This window comes from Magallana gigas, chromosome 10, assembly GCF_963853765.1.
Source record: "Magallana gigas chromosome 10, xbMagGiga1.1, whole genome shotgun sequence".
NCBI classification, from domain to species: domain Eukaryota; kingdom Metazoa; phylum Mollusca; class Bivalvia; order Ostreida; family Ostreidae; genus Magallana; species Magallana gigas.
This window is the reverse complement of record NC_088862.1, coordinates 3,280,990-3,299,367: the sequence shown is the minus strand read 5'-3', so window position 1 is coordinate 3,299,367 and position 18,378 is coordinate 3,280,990. Positions and strand designations below refer to the sequence as shown.

The following is an 18,378-nucleotide window of genomic DNA, read 5'->3' as shown; positions in this document are numbered from 1 at the left end:
CATTTTAGATTGTTCATCTGCACATGCCTTCTGAGGAGTAAAATTGTGAACTAGGGACAGATACAAAAGAATCCCTTGATGTTGACATTGCATTGAAAACCAAGGAAGCAATTTTTATTTTGAAAAAAAGTAAGAAGGCACTGATTGACTTTCTTCGGATTTTGTCTTCAAATTTCAAGTTTTTGTTGAATATTTACATTTGGTCCTCTTATTGTTATTTGGTGACTTATCAAAACTAGATACTGCTTTATTGTTCGTTGTTCATTACAAGTATACGTGTAGATCTGATGAGCGATGAAACCCATTGACTTTTTGTTTCTTTTCCAACCACGGTGTTTATTATGTTTGTATATTGATTTTTTTTATTATTATTAACTTTAAAGTTTATATATGTGATAATGAATTTTGCAAAAAAATTATCTATTTAATGTTTAATATATACATACATTTATCAAGAAAATTGTATACAATATGTTTTATTTTTTCTGTAAGAAATAATAGCTTGACGCTTAGATACTTGGACATTATTGATTTTTTTTTTCAATCTTTTTCTAAACATTTTCATCTTGACCTTTTTGTCAACGATCATATTTTCTTTGTTCTACGTCTGTTATCATATGTTATATTTATTTATGAAAAGATTAAATCTACAGTATTTCATTTAAATCGTTTTCAATTTTATTTATTTCTATAATGCGTATAAGAGAAGCTTCAAGTTGCCAATGCAGAGAAAGATTACCATTGTCTAAATAACGCTAGAAGTTATTTGGGAAAAAATAATTTAGTTGCTACCCGAAATTTTCATTTTGTTGTGTGCATGAAGATTTGTGCGTATAAATATTTATGACATATTTTATATATCATGGGTTAATTTCTATATACAACCAAACTCATATGGAAGTAAAATCATTTCCCGCGGTAAAACAATGTCATTTAAAAAAAAAAATCATAAAAATATTGTTTACCGGATTCAAAAAATATTTCTAAATAAAAATAGGCCTATATGTATGCTTTATAAGTGAAATTTGATTTGTAAACCCTATTACAGTTAATCGACCATTACAAGGAGGAACTTAAATTGTATTGGTCGGTTGTACTTCAGTGTGTGTTAAAAACAAAGAAAGTGGCAAAACAGATTAGATATTCAAGTGAACACTCAATAAGAAATTGTTATTCGCCATTTCTATTCAGAAAATCGTGACATGTACAAGTAAACTTTTATTCGGTATATGCGATTGGAATCTTTTATTACAAAAAGCTAGGTTCCTTTTTTTTAGCGTCATAAAATGGCCGGAAACATTCCTATTCAGTGTCTATAACTTCCGCAACTTAAAGTAACAAAGCATAAATATGATACATGCGGAACGTTTTTTAACACTATATTGTGCATGAATTTAAAATAAATTAGCTTTTTCGATAGAACATACAAGTACCTGGACGCTGGGTGATGACCTTCCTGTTGAAAACCATGGAAATAAGCTCACGAATATGTTTTGTTTTATTAGGATCTTTTTTGTCTTCTCCCATCTTTGAGTGTGTAAGTATGTACAGTTAACTTGATTAAGTATATGCAGTATGTTTTGAATAATAACAGTCACAGAAAAACCACATGGCAGCTCTTTCTGCATATTTAAATTTAATGGGTTTTTTAATTATTATAATGGTAAAATAAGTATGACATACACAAATGTTGCAGGTTTTAAAATAAGCGTTTCATAGTAAATGTTTTTACTTCTTGTCTTTGTTTTCTCTATGTTGAATTTATGTTGCGCACACCTTTTAAATGCACTTATCACACGTAAAGCTTATCAGTATTATTTATATTTTTATCAATATTTCTATACAATTTTGGACTAGTTTCGTCCCGTTTTTCTTCTTAGGTTTAAAAGTAAATAACTTTATTTCTAAGAATTATTAATATTTTCGTCAATATTTATCAAAAAGGGGTCTATTTCCATACCAATATGAATTTAGATTATCAAGTTTCTTAATTTCAATCCTTAAAGTGGCACGGTGACTTAAAATAGATTTTTTATTATGACAACGAGAATAAAAAGAGATTTCATCATACGGAAGGTTTTTCGCATCATAAGTCATCACCTATTCATTTACAGATCATTTAACTCATCTGGAAATTGCACATGTACACAAATGGGTTGTTTTGGACATTGGTTTAGTGTCACGTGATTGCGATTTCAGTCTAAATATAGTTACAATAGGATTGACACACTGAAAGAAGAATTTGAATTTGAAGCTATTCGATGTACACCACGCTGTAGTATTTACTTTCCCCTGCGCCTGCGTGGCTGTGAAGCGGAAGAAAAACTCAATATGTTCGTATTGGCCCAACGCGTAATTCTATTTTTCTCTTTTTAATTTGATTTATTAACTTTTGAACACCGTAATTTTTCAAAAGTTCATCTTATCATATGATATATAAAATATGAGGAAATCTTGTAAACTCGATATTTGCTGAATCATGGGTTTGTGTGTCACCATGTCCCATCAATAGTTTCATTTTCCTCTTCCTGCTTTATTGTTCAGCGCTTTTTTCTGGTCTGGTGCGCCGTGTCCATTGTATTTAATAATTATTAAAAAAAGATATGATGCAAATAACAATATTATGTTCCAATAACTATGCATGTTATCGTAAAACGTTATGAAATGCCGGAAATAAATAAAATTTGTGCATCAATTCATTGCTATTTAGAAAATGGGTAACGTTGACATATGCGTAGCAAAACAATCTGCTTTAAGGGTTAAAAACGGGCGAAAACTGTGGCATAAACAAGATAGAAACGACAGTATTTTTATACTTTCTTAAAAAATGGACTAGCTTTTAGATATAAACAATGTCATTGTCAGAAAAATATATCCAATATCTGAAGTAACTGTAACTTCCATACGGTACTTCCTTTTTGCACTCGCCAATTCTAACAAAACCAAACATTGTGCCAAATACCATACCCCTATTCCCCTATGGAGTAATTTAACCCCTTTACTTTAGCGTTTCCATGTCACAGGTGAGCCAATTATCGAAAATGTAATTTAATATCATTAGAAAACGATTTCTTAAGGAAAAACATTTTCTAGCATGACATATAGAATTTCCTACCGTAATGTTTTCTTTTAGATACCCGCATGGTATATATAATGTAATCTTATTCTATAAGAAATATAAAAATATAAGAAAACTCACATCATATTCCCATTGGATAAACATTATTCAAAGTAAAATTTTCTCGCCCAACAGGCAGGAGACACAAAAAACAAAAGTAGTTATATGCTTCAAACTGGTATTACTATCCGGTACAAGCATTAAATAATCGACATGGAAACAGATATAATTATACAATTTTGTTCTAACTAGAGACTAACAGTTCCTGAAACAAAGCATTCCGCTTCTTTGTTTTAACAGATTTAGCGTCCGAAAAGTTCCAGGCGTTAATTAAAAAATAAGCTTTGTGTAACTTGATATTAAGAAAAAAAACATAGGGTTCAAATTAATTCCATGATCAATCAGTGAATTCCGCACTGCCATACACGTTTACTAATTGAAAGATCTGTGAAAAATTCTTTCTCTTTAAAAAGTTCAATATTTTCCAAATTGTTTTGATTAATTTGATTTGATAGGAGATAATATATATAATACCTAATTAAATGTAAATTCACTGTATTTCACCACAATGCTCAATTTGCTTCAAGTATTAAATTCTTATATATAAGTATATATAAAAATTAATATGCATAACAATTAGAGTAATAATAAATTTCCCTGTCTAGTTTCGCTGCCCTTTTTAACATCATAAGAATAAATAAATTATCTCAGAGAAATAAAAGATAATTCACAAAGTGTTATGTAAAATAACTTTTTTTTTATATAAAATTTTCAGAAAAAGCTGGATGGTTATGAGTTTCCAGTTTACTCAACAGAATTCTGTCCTAGAAATCAAACAGAATGGAACGAAAGATCGTCTGCAATCAGTTGTAACGAGTCTAATGGATACTTATGTTTACCGAACGAAAATATCACAGAACTTCTTGAGTTCTGTTATATACATCCTTTCATATGGATACAGGAAGGTAGAGAAGCCACCATTATTTTGAATCAATTATCATTTGCATTTATCAAATGCTAAAATAATTCAGCCGAAAACTATATAACACCAACTTTGCAATTGTAGGCCTACAACGTACAGAAGTTTGTAATTATTGCAAAAACTAGCTTGGTTTAGAACAACCTTTACTTTTTGTAGCGTAGAATTGACAAGAGACAACTTTTATATTCATCCAATATTATTCAGCTTGGTTAAAACAAAATATAACTAAAGGTAATTAGTGTGAAGATTATTGACAAAAAAAAGTGTGTTGCCATTTATCAGAATAAATTTTGATTTTGCTCAATAAAAAAATATATAAATAAGTTTACCCACACACACACACACACACACACACACACTAATAATAATACTATATGTTTAAATGAACGATGTATCAGAATTTCATTGAAATATACAAACAAATTTAAAGTGAATTCATCGAATGATATCATTCGGTTTTATTTTAGGTCTTTGTTTGTATTTGAACAAACGATTCTCAAGGGTGAATTCTAAGGCGTGCCAACATTTTCAATCTGGATGTCCAAATTCCTCGCATCAATCTTTAAGGAATTTTCAATGTAAGTTTTTGGTTTATGAACCCGTAACGTGTCAATAATAATATCCTATTTTCTGAGTAAACAGTGCGCAATTCTTTCAAGGAAACCAATAACAATATAGATTTATTGCACGAATGTTCAGGAAATATGATAATTTATTCCCAAAAGAAAAATTTCCTGAGGGCTTCACCATCATGCAATAAAAGTTTTATTATACCGAGCAACATTTGATTATACAAAATACGTCGAATTCTAATAATTTTTTACTTGTCGAAGGCATTAACGTCGTGATTGTTTGTTTTTTGGGTTTTTTTTAATCTTATTGTCTCTTTTTTCTTTCATAAATTCGAATCACTTGTAGTGAAATTGTATTTTGTGTTTTAAAGAGAATTTAAATGATTTATTATATTTGACAACATCGTATGCTCATAGTGACTTTTTCATACCTTTGGAGACACGATATTTATTTCCTGTGAGACATGATGTTTTGTTCGCCCTGGCAAGTGACGCGTTATATAGAATAATCATTCTGATGTATAATAATGTTACATGTTTACGTTGTGTGATAAACTACCAAAATCTTTTAAGTTTATAAATGATTGTTAAGAATATGATATATAATATATTTTGGCTTATCATTTCATTTAATACAATCAGAGTAGTCGGAGTATCGCACTATTCCGAATTGTACTAATATCAATTTATCAATTTATCAATTTGACCCTCAGATAGCATTTTAGATATCCAGTATTGGTTTTGCTCTACGTCACTCTTGTCAACAACGATAAGCAATAAAGGTGTTTTATGTATTGAATTAGATATAAACGTTCAAATTAAAAAAAAAAAAACTCGACTACGCAAACAGAAAAATGAAAAAACAACATTTTTCTGGATAAAAATGCTCTGATTAGTTATGATCTCAGGTATGCTTCTTTACACAACCAATTTGAGACCTACATGTAGAGTTGTTAGCAATCAAACTTAATTACGATCAGGCTCATTATAACATCGTCTTTGTTTTGATTGAGAGGTGGGTGCCTCTCCCGTTTTCATTTTTTCCTTTAATTAAACCAATTAAATTTTGAAAACAAATGCCATTTGGTATTTATAAAATTGATCGTTTATTAACTAGAGTTTAGAAGATTCCAACATTATTGAAAGACATGAGAAGAAAACTATTAATTAAACGGAATGTTTTCTACTTGGTCTACTTGGTTTCGAGATTATAGCTGGAAAAGTAATCCGTCAACATATAATTTATTTATCTATTCTTTTTTGTGCGATGGCATTCTTTAGACAACAGTACTGATAATAAAGATCTGATTCCATAAAATAGTTAAAAATTAACAAAATTAGCAAGTGTATCTATTTTTTTCGTAATGTATTCTAATATGACAGGCCCACAAATCGTACAATTTGTGCAATAATATTAAGTTGATATGGTTTAAACATATTCATACATCCAATTCTTATTTACCAATAGTTGATAATTATATTCTCATCATTGTAAATAATTTTGCAAGGACTATTACACACCTTCCGGGAGATAATAATAAAAAAAACTAGCATGTACTTCAACACATACATTTTCTTACTTATATGTGTTAGAATGCATATATATGATTAAAAACTAGGCTATAAATGACTGAGCCCATTAAATGCCATGTATAGGATTATCTTTGTTTTCAACAGATCCAAGTTGTTTAGCAATTGGAAATGGATGTTTTGTTGCCGAACCATCTTGTAATAGGTAGGTAATAGGTAATAATAGGTAGGTAGTTTTAAAATTTTAAACAGTTTTGAGCTATGTATTCTGTCAATATTCACACCATTTTGAAGTATATTGTTGTTCATATTGGTTTTCATATCGTAGTAAAATAGTGTAGGAGCAAACATGCGCTCGGTGTTTCCTTTTTCAAATAACTGATAGAAAATGCCCAATGTCGTATGTACTAATGTGAAACTATATTATCTTTAACATAACATATCCTCACAAAATCATTGATTCCAGAACTCATCTTTTTTACTCTTGAATTGCATCTGATTTAATATACAGTGTTGGCAAAAATCGAAAGCTCTATTTATACAAGTTGAGCAAAAATTCTGATACCATTGTATCTTTGTTTTTGTGGTATAGAAGTACTTTTTGATAAACCCATTTATTGTCCGTTGTCGTGTATAAATTGATAATTTAATTTTTAAAGATTTAAAAGTGTCAAAGCGACTTTTTTTTTAAAGAATGAATCATTTTTAAAAATTAAAAAAAAAATAAAACCAAAAAAAAACATCTCTTTAATATTTTTTTAAACTTAAAAATGATAAATTCTTCATAATAATTGTTCTTTTAAAAGTTTGTTAGACAACAACAAAAAATAATCAGTACTTTTGCTGAGAGAAATGTTAAAAGAAAAAACTTTATTAATTTAAATACAATTATCTCTGTAAATCACCGCCAAAAAATAATGTGCAAGAATGACAGGCAATTGTTATAACAATATATTTTATGCTTAACAGAACAACAAATAATTTCCAAGATGCTACAGAAGCTACCCAGACAGAGAATTACACCTTTAACCATAAAGACAGCGAATCAACAAATCACAATAACAGGATTGACAGTGTGTTAGTTCTACTATCATCACTTTCAGGAGTAGTTCTTATGGCCTATGTCGTCTGCAATCTGTTTTTTTGCATTAGAAGAAGTAAGATTCAGTTCTGTTTAAATCATTTTTTGATGTTCAAGGTAACACTATGGTGTAGATACATGTAATTGTATATACAATGTATATACATAAATGTTAATACCTTTCTTAGTAATGCCATTGAAATATATCAATAAAAATATGTCTATTATAATACATTACTAAAACTTTTTTTTTCAAATTATTCAAGAGATTTTTAAAAATTCCATAATTATAGTAATTTGTTGAACTGTGGGTGGACTCAGTTTCTGTGGATGCAAACGAATTCAACATCAACACCCAGTAATTGCTTAATAACATTGGGTATCATTGTGGCCAAGTCCTCTTGTTGGTTATATGGGTAGTTGTGAATCAATATATTGTCTTTCATCGATCTCGAGCGAAGATTAGTTATGTCATCATCCATGTGTGACAGTTTTCTGTTCATTCTAATAACAACCGACCGCGGGAGATTAATTTCACGCCTATGTTGAGCATTTTCGTAGCGCAAGATTACAATTTCGTTGTAATTACACTCGGCCTGGTCCGATACGGGTTTTAGTTTGTCACATCACGGACCCTGGTCACACTCTGCCGAATTTTTGGTTTACTTGGCTTAGGGTGAATTGTTGTCAGAAATTTTTGACAGTCCTTTGTTTCGTGTTTTCATGTTTCAAACAAATCCAAATGGAAATTCCTCTTTTTTTCCAGTATACATGTATTTCAATACAGAACAATATTTGACACACAATAAGTCAAAATAAAATCCCACTTTGTATTAAAAGAACACCTCAATAGACCAAAATCACCAGCACTGAAAATTTACGTGGTCATGGCCTCTGGTGTCACTGTTATATTTCTACAGAATTTCAAAATTATAGTAGTTTGCGGGGAAAAAAATTATCCATGTTAACAATCTAAAAAAGTGCACAAGGTGTTCAGAAAGTTGTTGATATTTAAATTGCCCTCACATACTTTAAGCTATGTTAGTCAGTTAAGGCGAAATGCAATAGCAATTTTTTTTATGAATATTTATCATTTCTGAAGCAAGATTGCTTTGTTTCAAGAAGGATATAATTATGCCCTTAATCTTTTATACGAATTTTTTTGCATTTTTAACGAAAAAGTAGAAAATCTATTTTTGTTGCAAGTAACGCACTGTAGAGTTCAAAATTTAATGTGAATAAATGCATAATATAAATATCTAATAAACCATGACCAGTAATGTCAACAAGATGGTTTAAATTGTTTAATAAAAAATTATTTATGTAAATAAAAATTATTTTTTTTTCAAACCTATGGATAAAATCTTTTAAAGAGACGTGTCTTATGGGGAAGAAATATAAGGCAATCACTTTTTTTTATAAAACTGAATCAAATTGACAAAATTCTAGAAGTATTGCTAATCTTCAAAATTTGGCCGATCCCGATCAAAACCCTGATCCCGATCTAAATTGCCAAAAATTTAAAATCAACAATATTTGTTCATGTGCAGACAAAAAATCAATTTAATTTGTAATTGTTCTCCTAATTTACAAACCATATTACAACCAAACATCCTAGTTTTGGGGTGAAATTGCTATATATTTAAATTTTCTATTATTCAACTCGGGACCAGTTTACTTTCGATCGGGTGTGCTTCAATTTTGAAAATTTGCCATATCTCTAAAATTTCGCCAATTTGATTATCTATTTCTTTTTTTAAAATGATTTCCTTACTTTTCCTTACTATGGAACACGTTTCTTTAGAAAATTTTATCCATAGGTTAGAAAAATATTATCAAATGAAGTTTTTTATTATCATAAATATTTTTTTATTAAAAAAATAAAACGTCTTATTGACATCACTGGACATGATCTATTAGATATTTATATTATGCATTTATTCACATTAAAATTTTAACTCTACAGTGCGTTACTTGAAACCAAAATAGATTTTCTACTTTTTCGTAAAAAATACAAAAAATGGTATTAAAAAATTAAGGACGTATATCCTTTTTAGAACAACGCAATCTTGCTACAGAAATAATACTCTAACGATCCATAAAATAAATTTTTGGTGTAGCATTCCACCTTAATTACCATTAAGGGAAAAGTTGATTTCGGTTAAATTTGTTACTAACAAACGAATGCTTCGGAGAGCCTTGTTTACATTTGCATGATTAACAGACCACAAGTAAAATTGCAAATTATAAAGATAACTCTTGAAAAATTAATTTAAAAAAGTTATCAACAATTTTTTGGAGTTTTGTAATGCAGTTGTTATCTAATCTATGTTTAATTATTCAGAGCTTCATTTAAAGAAGATTGAGAGAAATGATAGCACTGAGCTACATTTACTGAGTCAGGTAGAAGACAATTATTCATGTATGGAAAGCGGAGTCAGTCTCCTCCTAACAGCTTGTAAAAACGGGCAAAATAGCATTGTGCAGCAATTACTGAAAAGTGGAGCGAACGTTAATTTATGCACCGGAAACTGTGCAACCCCACTTCATTTTGCTTGTGAAAACAGGCATGATAGCACTGCACAACTTTTACTGAATAATGGGGCAGACACAAATTCACGAACCGAAAACGGTGCAACTCCACTTCATTTTGCTTGTAAAAACGGGCACGATAGCACTGCACTTCTTTTATTGAATAATGCAGCAGACATAAATTCACGCACCAAAAACGGCGCAACTCCACTTCATTTAGCGTGTGAAAGCGGGCATGATAGCACTGCACAACTTTTACTGAATAATGGAGCAGACATTAATTCACGCACCGAAAACAAAGCCACACCACTTCATTTAGCGTGTGAAAGCGGGCATGATAGCACTGCACAACTTTTACTGAATAATGGGACAGACATTAATTCACGAACCGAAAACGAAGCCACGCCGCTTCATTTTGCTTGTGAAAAGGGGCATGATAGCACTGCACAACGTTTACTGAATAATGGAGCAGATATAAATTCACGCACCGAAAACGATGCAACTCCACTTCATTTTGCTTGTGAAAACGGGCATGATAGCACTGCACAACGTTTACTGAATAATGGAGCAGACATTAATTCACGCACCGAAAACGAAGCCACATCGCTTCATATTGCTTGTGAAAACGGTCATGATAGCACTGCACAACTTTTACTGAATAATGGAGCAGACATTAATTCACGCACCGAAAACAAAGCCACATCGCTTCATTTTGCTTGTGAAAACGGGCATGATAGCACTGCACAACATTTACTGAATAATGGAGCAGACATTAATTCACGAACCAAAAACGAAGCCACATCGCTTCATTTTGCTTGTGAAAACGGGCATGATAGCACTGCACAACTTTTACTGAATAATGGAGCAGACATTAATTCACGAACCGAAAACGGTGCAACTCCACTTCATTTTGCTTGTGAAAGCGGGCATGATAGCACTGCACAACTTTTACTGAGTAATGGAGCAGACATTAATTCACGAACCGAAAACGAAGCCACATCCCTTCATTTTGCTTGTATAAACGGGCATGATAGCACTGCACAACTCTTACTGAATAATGGAGCAGACATTAATTCACGCATCAAAAACGGTGCAACTCCACTTCATTTTGCCTGTGAAAACGGGAATTATAGCATTGCACAACTTTTACTGAATAATGGAGCAGACATTAATTCACGAACCGAAAACGAAGCCACCCCGCTTCATTTTGCTTGTGAAAACGGGAATTATAGCACTACACAACGTTTACTGAACAATGGGGCAGACATTAATTCACGAACCGAAAGCAAAGCCACATCGCTTCATTTTGCTTGTGAAAACGGGCATGATAGCACTGCACAACTTTTACTGAGTAATGGAGCAGACATTAATTCACGAACCATAAACGAAGCCACACCGCTACATTTTGCTTGTGAAAAGGGGCATGATAGCACTGCACAACTTTTACTGAGGAATGGAGCAGACATTAATGCATGCACTAAAAATGGAGCAACTCCACTTCATTTTGCGTGTGAAAGTGGACATGATAGCACTGCACAACTTTTACTGAGGAATGGAGCAAACATTAAGATACGTACCAAAAACGGAGATACTCCACTTCATTTTGCTTGTGAACACGGACATGATAGCATTGTACAACTTTTATTAGATAATAAAGCTTCTATTAATTCATTCAATATAAACGCAACGAGTCCTCTCTATAGAGCGAGTCAAAATGGTCATGAGAGCACTGTACAACTTCTAGTTAATAATGGAGCAGACATTAACCTTGGTGGGCAATGCGGACCAACTCCTCTCCATATAGCCTGCCAGAAAGGACATTATAGTATTGTTATCTTTTTACTAGATAATGGAGCAGATTCAAATTTAGGGAACAATGAAAATATAGGTCCTCTCTTCTCAGCTTGTCAAAACGGAGACTTTAAAATTGTACAACTTCTACTAAACAAAGGAGCGTACGTTGATTCTTGTGACCAATACGGAGTCAGTTCTCTTTGTATAGCGAGTCAAAATGGACACGACACCATCGTGCAATTATTGCTGGAAAAAGGTGCAAATATCAATTTACGTTGTGACGATGATTCCACTGCTCTCCATGCAGCGTGTCGTAATAAGCGTGAAAGCACTGTGAACATTTTACTAAATAATGGAGCGGCTGTTAATTTTTTACGTTCTTCAGACCATGCCAGTCCTCTCTATCTAGCTTGTAAAAATGGGCACGAGAGTATTGCAAAACTTTTACTTGATAATGGAGCAGATAGAAACTTAAAAACAACAAACGGATTATCTCCTCTCGCTATAGCTTACCAAAACGGAAATAATGGCATCCAAAAACTTTTCCAAAATATTTGAGTAAATATTAATTTTCCATTTGAAAGAAACTGGTGTAATATTTTTACTTCAGATATTTGGCAGTATGTTGTCTTCGGTTGATAAAAAAAATCAAAGTTAATAATAATAAATTACTTTTATTTGACCATTGAGCAGACAGGGGCAACGTCAATGAATCTGAAATAAGTGATTTTCTTTTGAATTCATAGAAATGCGGGATTTACTAGGCAATGGAAACAGTATTGATAATATTCATGAACTTATTTTAACATAGAAAATTAATTCATTTACATCATTAAGTAACGCTCTATTAAAATATATTGCAATGGTGGACAAAGTGGGTTGACATATCAACAACGAAGAGTATGTATATGCGACTTTGGCTAATGTTGTACTAATATGGTGCTTACACGGTCTATATTTCTCATATTCGATAATATACATGTATGTGTGCGAGTCAGCCTAAAAGTTTTCGTCGTTCATTTTGAATTGTAAGCTTATCAAGACAGTGTATTAATATTTAATCATTCGTTACTTTTGAATAGCCAACAGTTTAAAAAATGTTGATAGTATGTGTGGCAGACAAAACTTGAGAAGACACGTCAGTTTCGTGAAATAATACAAGTTTATTTTTCTTTGTTCGTGTAAATGACTAATAAGTGACAAAAAATTTGTCCTGGTTCAAGCATGGGCTCTATATTTCCCATTCGTAAAAAGATGAGGAAAATGTCAATTTCGACTGATTTTAATTGAATTATAGAAATAGCGTGACTTCTGACATACTGCAAGTGAGTGCAAATAAATCAAACAAATATGTGAAAAATATATTTTATATCAACTCTTCTAAATTATAACATAACATTTTATTGTACCCGAAACACTTAAAAAATGAATTATGGGGGCCAAATTTAACTCTTATCATATATAGTTCTTTATATACTTTGGTTGCTTTCAATTAAATAGCAGAACCTTATTTTACATGTATTGTTAACAGTGTTTGTAGTTGGAAGTTTTAAGTGCTAGATCAAAACAAAGGAAAACACAGATACGGGAAAAAAAACTTTTGATGCAGGTATAAAAATATTTTAGACCATTCAGTAGAGATGCTACAACAAAAGATATTGACCCGTGTTGAAAAACTGGAGTTCATTTTTCAACATTAAATATTGAAATTTGGTTCCCTTTCTCCATGAAAATTCTCTGGATCAGTTAATATTTGCAACAACCTAATATCTTTTTCCTAAATCTCTGATTTACATTTAACGTCAACGTGTTGAAATGCTCAACGCATTTTCCCCCAAAAGATTCATTATTGTTCAATTTTATTATATAATTGATACGATAGCTCAGTGATATCAAATATCTAAACAGTATAGTTATGTATATGTATTTCATATACAAATATGGAAAACTGAAAGCCTTAACTTTGAGGTTCGATGCATAGTGGACGCAATTTTACGATGATTACTGTCAAATGTTATGAATTTGTAAGTTGTTTAGTGCTATCTTTAAACAAATCGTTATTTTAATAAGCAGATTGTCTTTTATTTAATCCGTTTAAAAAATGTAATCAAGAAGAAGATCAGAAGATATGGGACACAGACTGTTAACTGTATGGTAAATAGATATAAATATATAAAATTATGTTAATCTTGTTTACATTCTCCGTATAAAGTTTTGATAAAAAGGACATCAATTTGATGTGAGGTGAGCAATGCACTGTTAAAACTGCTAGAGTCCTTTAAAGGGTTATCAAACTTCTCGCGATAAGTGATTTCTCGGAACGAACGTCCAACGGCCGCCATAGATAAAGTTGCCTAAAAATTTATATCGTCTAATTGCGGACGTATTCTCCTTTATAAGTCTTAGTACACAATTATGGCTCACTCAGAGCAGCAGGTACAATCTATATCAGCTTCTGTCACTGCTCTGTCAGACAGGGGTTTTGTGCATCAGAGTTATTCCGCCTCTCTGAGCGATATAAATGTTGCCGCCAGCACCAGTACCGCTATATCTGTTCCCAGGGGTGCAGGCACCAGAAACATTGCTGCAGCTGCTAGCGGTGACAATTTGGTAACGTTAGAAACAACATCCACCGTGCAAGCAACGGGGAGATCAGTAAAAGTAAGCAAGGATCCACGTGCCAGGCTAATGTTTTATCTTAACTGCATATCGATCGTATTTGATGATTTTTACACAATGTGCAAGGAAATCTTAAAAGAAAACACGCTATCCAACATTGAATGTCTGCTCAAGTACCATGATTTCGGTGCTTTAACTGTAAAACAATGTGATAAAGTGCTGATTCTTTGCGATATTCTGCGACCAGATTTGTTTAACAATAAGTGCATGTTTGGAGATGCAAAAATGTGTGGAAATCTCACAAACGAATTTTATAAAGTAGAGGAGGTTGAAAAATCAGTGGCCATTCAGAACGAGATAATCGTAAAGGGAGAGAAACGTCACGTGAAGAAGATAATGTATTACGATACATCGTATTTAGAAGAAAATTATTTCGAGCCTATGAGACTTCTGGAACATCGCTTGAGAGTCATCAGAAAAGGGAAACATTTGTAAGAAAATCGTAAATATCTTGTATTTAGTAAGTTAACCTTATCTCGTTGCAAAAATGATATATACATTTTCACAACAAAATGCATTTTTTAAAAAATTTTGTTTCAGGGATTACGAAACTTTCACTGAAAACTACAAGGTCCATCTCCTGTTGACTCTTATATTTCCGTTTTGGGTCGTGGTTTGGGTCGCCATGGTAATGTATTTTTATTTTGGTTGACTTTTTGTTTTATTTATAAGTATCGAATTTCACTGTTGATTGTTGTTTTAAGAAATGAAGAAAAAAATACCGAAATTAGGGGAACCAGCAGCAATGATAAACATATATGTATAAAACATCTATATTCTTTCCATACTGAGTTAATAACTAAACTAAGTCAATACATTTAATGCATTTATCTCTGATGTATTATATTTTAATTTTTTGTTAGTGTTTTCACGAGGGCGATCAAAGCAACATGAATGAAGAGCAAACAGAACCATAAAAAAACACAAACCAAACAGCTGACCGGGGGGGGGGATACTTAATGTTTGGACAGCCAAAAGCACTTCTTTATATTGACATTTTGATAGACTTTATGAACACCGTTTCAATGCTGATGCTAGCAACGAATCTACTATTCACATTTCATAGACTGTTCATCGTTGTGAAAATGATCAGAGCTTAATCCAATCAGAGTGTTTGAATGCATTTTTACGTGTTAGCAATAAAGTAATATTCTATCAATTTTGATTTGTTTTTGGAGATATTTTCATTACTTTGTCTGCTTATCAAGTTCTTTCAGTAATTCTGTAAATAATTTTAATAGAGGTAATCAAATAAATGCCTATCAGTATAACATATACACACATATTTACACTGTGTATAAATCTAATTCTACGTTTTAATTAATTGCTTAGTTGTGTTCAGAATTTTTTTCTGTCCAGGTGCGAGTGTTCAATTAATACACGATATACAAACAACAAAAGGAATAAAATTATATAGACGTAATGTTAAACATGGTATACACGTCAAGAATGTCACCAGATAATTATTAATTGATAAAATAAACCTCCTTATAAATTGTATAAAGAAATTATTTGCTCTCTCTCTTACTCTCTCTCTCTCTCTCTCTCTCTCTCTCTCTCTCTCTCTCTCTCTCTCTCTCTCTCTCTCTCTCTCTCTCTCTCTCTCTTAAAGAAAACAAATCTTAAAAATCAGAAATATGGTCACCTGCATATGTTGTACAAAGATGGCATATGCATTTTTCCCCGCTTTTGTGTATGATAGGGGTTGTAAGGCGCACACAATAAATTAAAAATTATCTCATTTCTATGTGTTAACTCTTTCAGCCTATCGATATCTCAATTGGTTATTTCTGATAACTTGTTTTTAATGCAACTAATGTAATATTAGCATTCATTGATACATTTTGGAGTCAAGAAAACTTCTAAATACAATAATATTTTCTGAATTTGTCTTTACTACATGTGTTGTTTTTTTTTTTGTATATTTGTAAATTACCTAATAATTACCCATAATCCTTAAAACACGATTATTGCACCTATCGTTCACTTCCTAGACGACATTTTGAAGACATAAAAAATTTGGCTAAACTATTTTTTAAAAGTATATCAACAGCAAAAACGGCTGAAGAATCTTCGACGACCCCTCATACAATGTAGTTTATATAATAGAAATCAAGGTAACCAAATGCCAGAATCTACGGTGAAGCACCTTAGGTTTCCTCAAATCAGTCAAGGGCACAATTTTAACATTGGCGAAAATAGTCCCTATTAACATCAACATAAAAATAATAGGTTTTGCAAAACTTTCTTCCCTAAGATAGAAAAAGTAGCTGCTGTTTTTTAAAGACGATGTACATGTAAATATTATTGGATAATTTATTAATAGCTATTCTGTGACCGTGTCCTTTTAAATCTTTTACCAACAATATGTTAGTAGGTGCAATTAAGTGCTTTCTTGGAACAGAAGTCTTCCGCTTTCCTGATTAGCTGTTAAGTTTCCGTTTTTATTCTTCTGAAACCGTTCTGAGCGTTTATTAACTCTCAATCCTAAAATGTCTGACTCCCACCAGCCAGTGACTACGGTATCTTCCATTGTGGCTCCTTTTCAAGGTGGAGGAAGTGTGCAACAAAGCCACTCAGCAGCTGCTAACAAAACAGATGTGGCCGCCACAACAAGTACTGCTATAGCTGTTCCCGGTGGGTCGGGCACCAGGAGCACCGCTGCGGCGGCTAGCGGTGGGAATGTGGTGGCAATACATACAACCGCAACAGAAAAAGATACAACAACAAGAGCCACCATTGACGAGGATCCACGTGCTAAACTAATGTTTTATCTTGACTGTATTTAATTGCGTGTTTGGCGATTTTTACACATTGTGTATGGAAATTTTAAACGAACAGTCAATTTCAAATATTGAGTGTCTACTTGAATACAAAAATCACCGCGCATTAACTGTAAAACAATGTGATGAAATTTTAATTCTCTGTGATGTTCTGCGTCCCAGTTTGTTTAACAACAAATGCATATTTGCAAATGCACAAAAGTGTGGAAATCTCACCAATAGATTTTTCAAAATGGAAGAAGTTGAAAAGTCACTGGCCATTCAGAACGAAATAATCGTGAGAGGGGAAAAACGCCAAGTGAAGAAGATCATGTATTACGATACATCATATTTGGAAAAGAATTATTTCAAGCCTATGCGATGTTTGGAATATCGCTTGAAAGCCATTAGAAAAGGACGAGATTTGTAAGATAATAAAAAGTTATCGTATCATATATTATTTTCAATGCCAATTATTACAAAATATTGTATATAAACAATGTGCTTGAATACCTAATTCTTATTTGGCATTTGTTTCAGAGATTCCGAAACGTTTACAGAAAACTACAAGGTTCACCTGTTGTTAACTATTATTTTTCCGTTATGGGTCGTTGTTTGGGTCGCCATGGTAAATTTATTTTTATTTGTATTACCTATATGTTGTATACATAAGTTTTCATCGCTGAATTGTGTTCAGAAATGAAAACTAATTGACATCAACAGCATTGGTAATTAGATGTTTAAAAATCATTCGTTTTATTTACATGCTGAGTGAAATTACTTAAAATTATTCTATTTTTAATTCAATACATTTAACTCTGAAGAAGGGCTTTATTTTAGTGTTTACAAGAGGGTGATCCAAGCGAAATGCCTGAAGAGCAAACAGAACCATAAAAGACGACAAAAACTACAGGCTGATAAAGGGGTGTAACCGAACAAAAGCTTAAAGCTAAGAAGGAGCATCCCATAGCAACTGTCATTTTATGTTCGAACTTTTAAAGACTTTGATAAACACCTTGTTAATTTTTATGATAGCACAAATATCTAATAATCATTTTTTTAAATTCCGAAATGTTGTTTTGCAATTAACCATGTAGAAATTTTGATTGATTTTAGTATTTATAATTTGATTTTTAAGTGTCAATCATATATTGCAACCAGCGAGTATATTTACACTGTATTTACTTTTGGTTGTTCAAAGTTTTTTTCTGGTTTTATTAAACATTTGGTTTTGTGTTTACTATCTATGTCTTGTCTGTGAGGTAATGAATTGGTGACTCTCCTTTTGTCGAAGTGTATTGGCTTTTACATGATAGACAGTGGATTCA

The 18,378-nt window shown here is 31.9% G+C and overlaps 1 protein-coding gene and 1 long non-coding RNA gene across 5 annotated transcripts; both read left to right on the top strand.

The window, feature by feature from the left end:
- Nucleotides 1–1,349: 1,349 nt before the first annotated feature.
- Nucleotides 1,350–15,453, top strand: LOC105339034 (ankyrin-1). 4 transcript variants are annotated; one of them, XM_066072903.1, is made up of 7 exons: nucleotides 1,350–1,537; nucleotides 3,894–4,083; nucleotides 4,568–4,678; nucleotides 6,350–6,407; nucleotides 9,628–14,719; nucleotides 14,829–14,916; nucleotides 15,152–15,453. In XM_066072903.1, exons 4-5 carry the CDS (start codon nucleotides 6,374–6,376, stop codon nucleotides 12,165–12,167), a joined length of 2,574 nt encoding a protein of 857 aa, XP_065928975.1. In that variant the 5' UTR covers nucleotides 1,350–1,537; nucleotides 3,894–4,083; nucleotides 4,568–4,678; nucleotides 6,350–6,373; the 3' UTR covers nucleotides 12,168–14,719; nucleotides 14,829–14,916; nucleotides 15,152–15,453. The 4 variants fall into 4 exon arrangements, with proteins under 4 accessions (XP_065928975.1, XP_065928976.1, XP_065928977.1 ...); XM_066072904.1 differs by lacking the exon at nucleotides 3,894–4,083; XM_066072905.1 differs by lacking the exons at nucleotides 3,894–4,083; nucleotides 4,568–4,678.
- Nucleotides 15,454–16,614: 1,161 nt separating this feature from the next.
- On the top strand, nucleotides 16,615–18,288 carry LOC136272141 (uncharacterized). The gene is made up of 3 exons (XR_010710081.1): nucleotides 16,615–17,476; nucleotides 17,591–17,678; nucleotides 17,891–18,288. It is a non-coding gene; the product is annotated as an uncharacterized lncRNA (long non-coding RNA).
- Nucleotides 18,289–18,378: the final 90 nt, after the last annotated feature.

Bases quoted from the DNA above. Each gene is read 5' to 3' on its own strand.
- LOC105339034 (XM_066072902.1), top strand. From the start codon at position 7,317: ATGGCCTATGTCGTCTGCAATCTGTTTTTTTGCATTAGAAGAA. The intron at 7,360-9,627 runs GTAAGATTCAGT...TTAATTATTCAG, and splicing joins GTTTTTTTGCATTAGAAGAA to AGCTTCATTTAAAGAAGATT.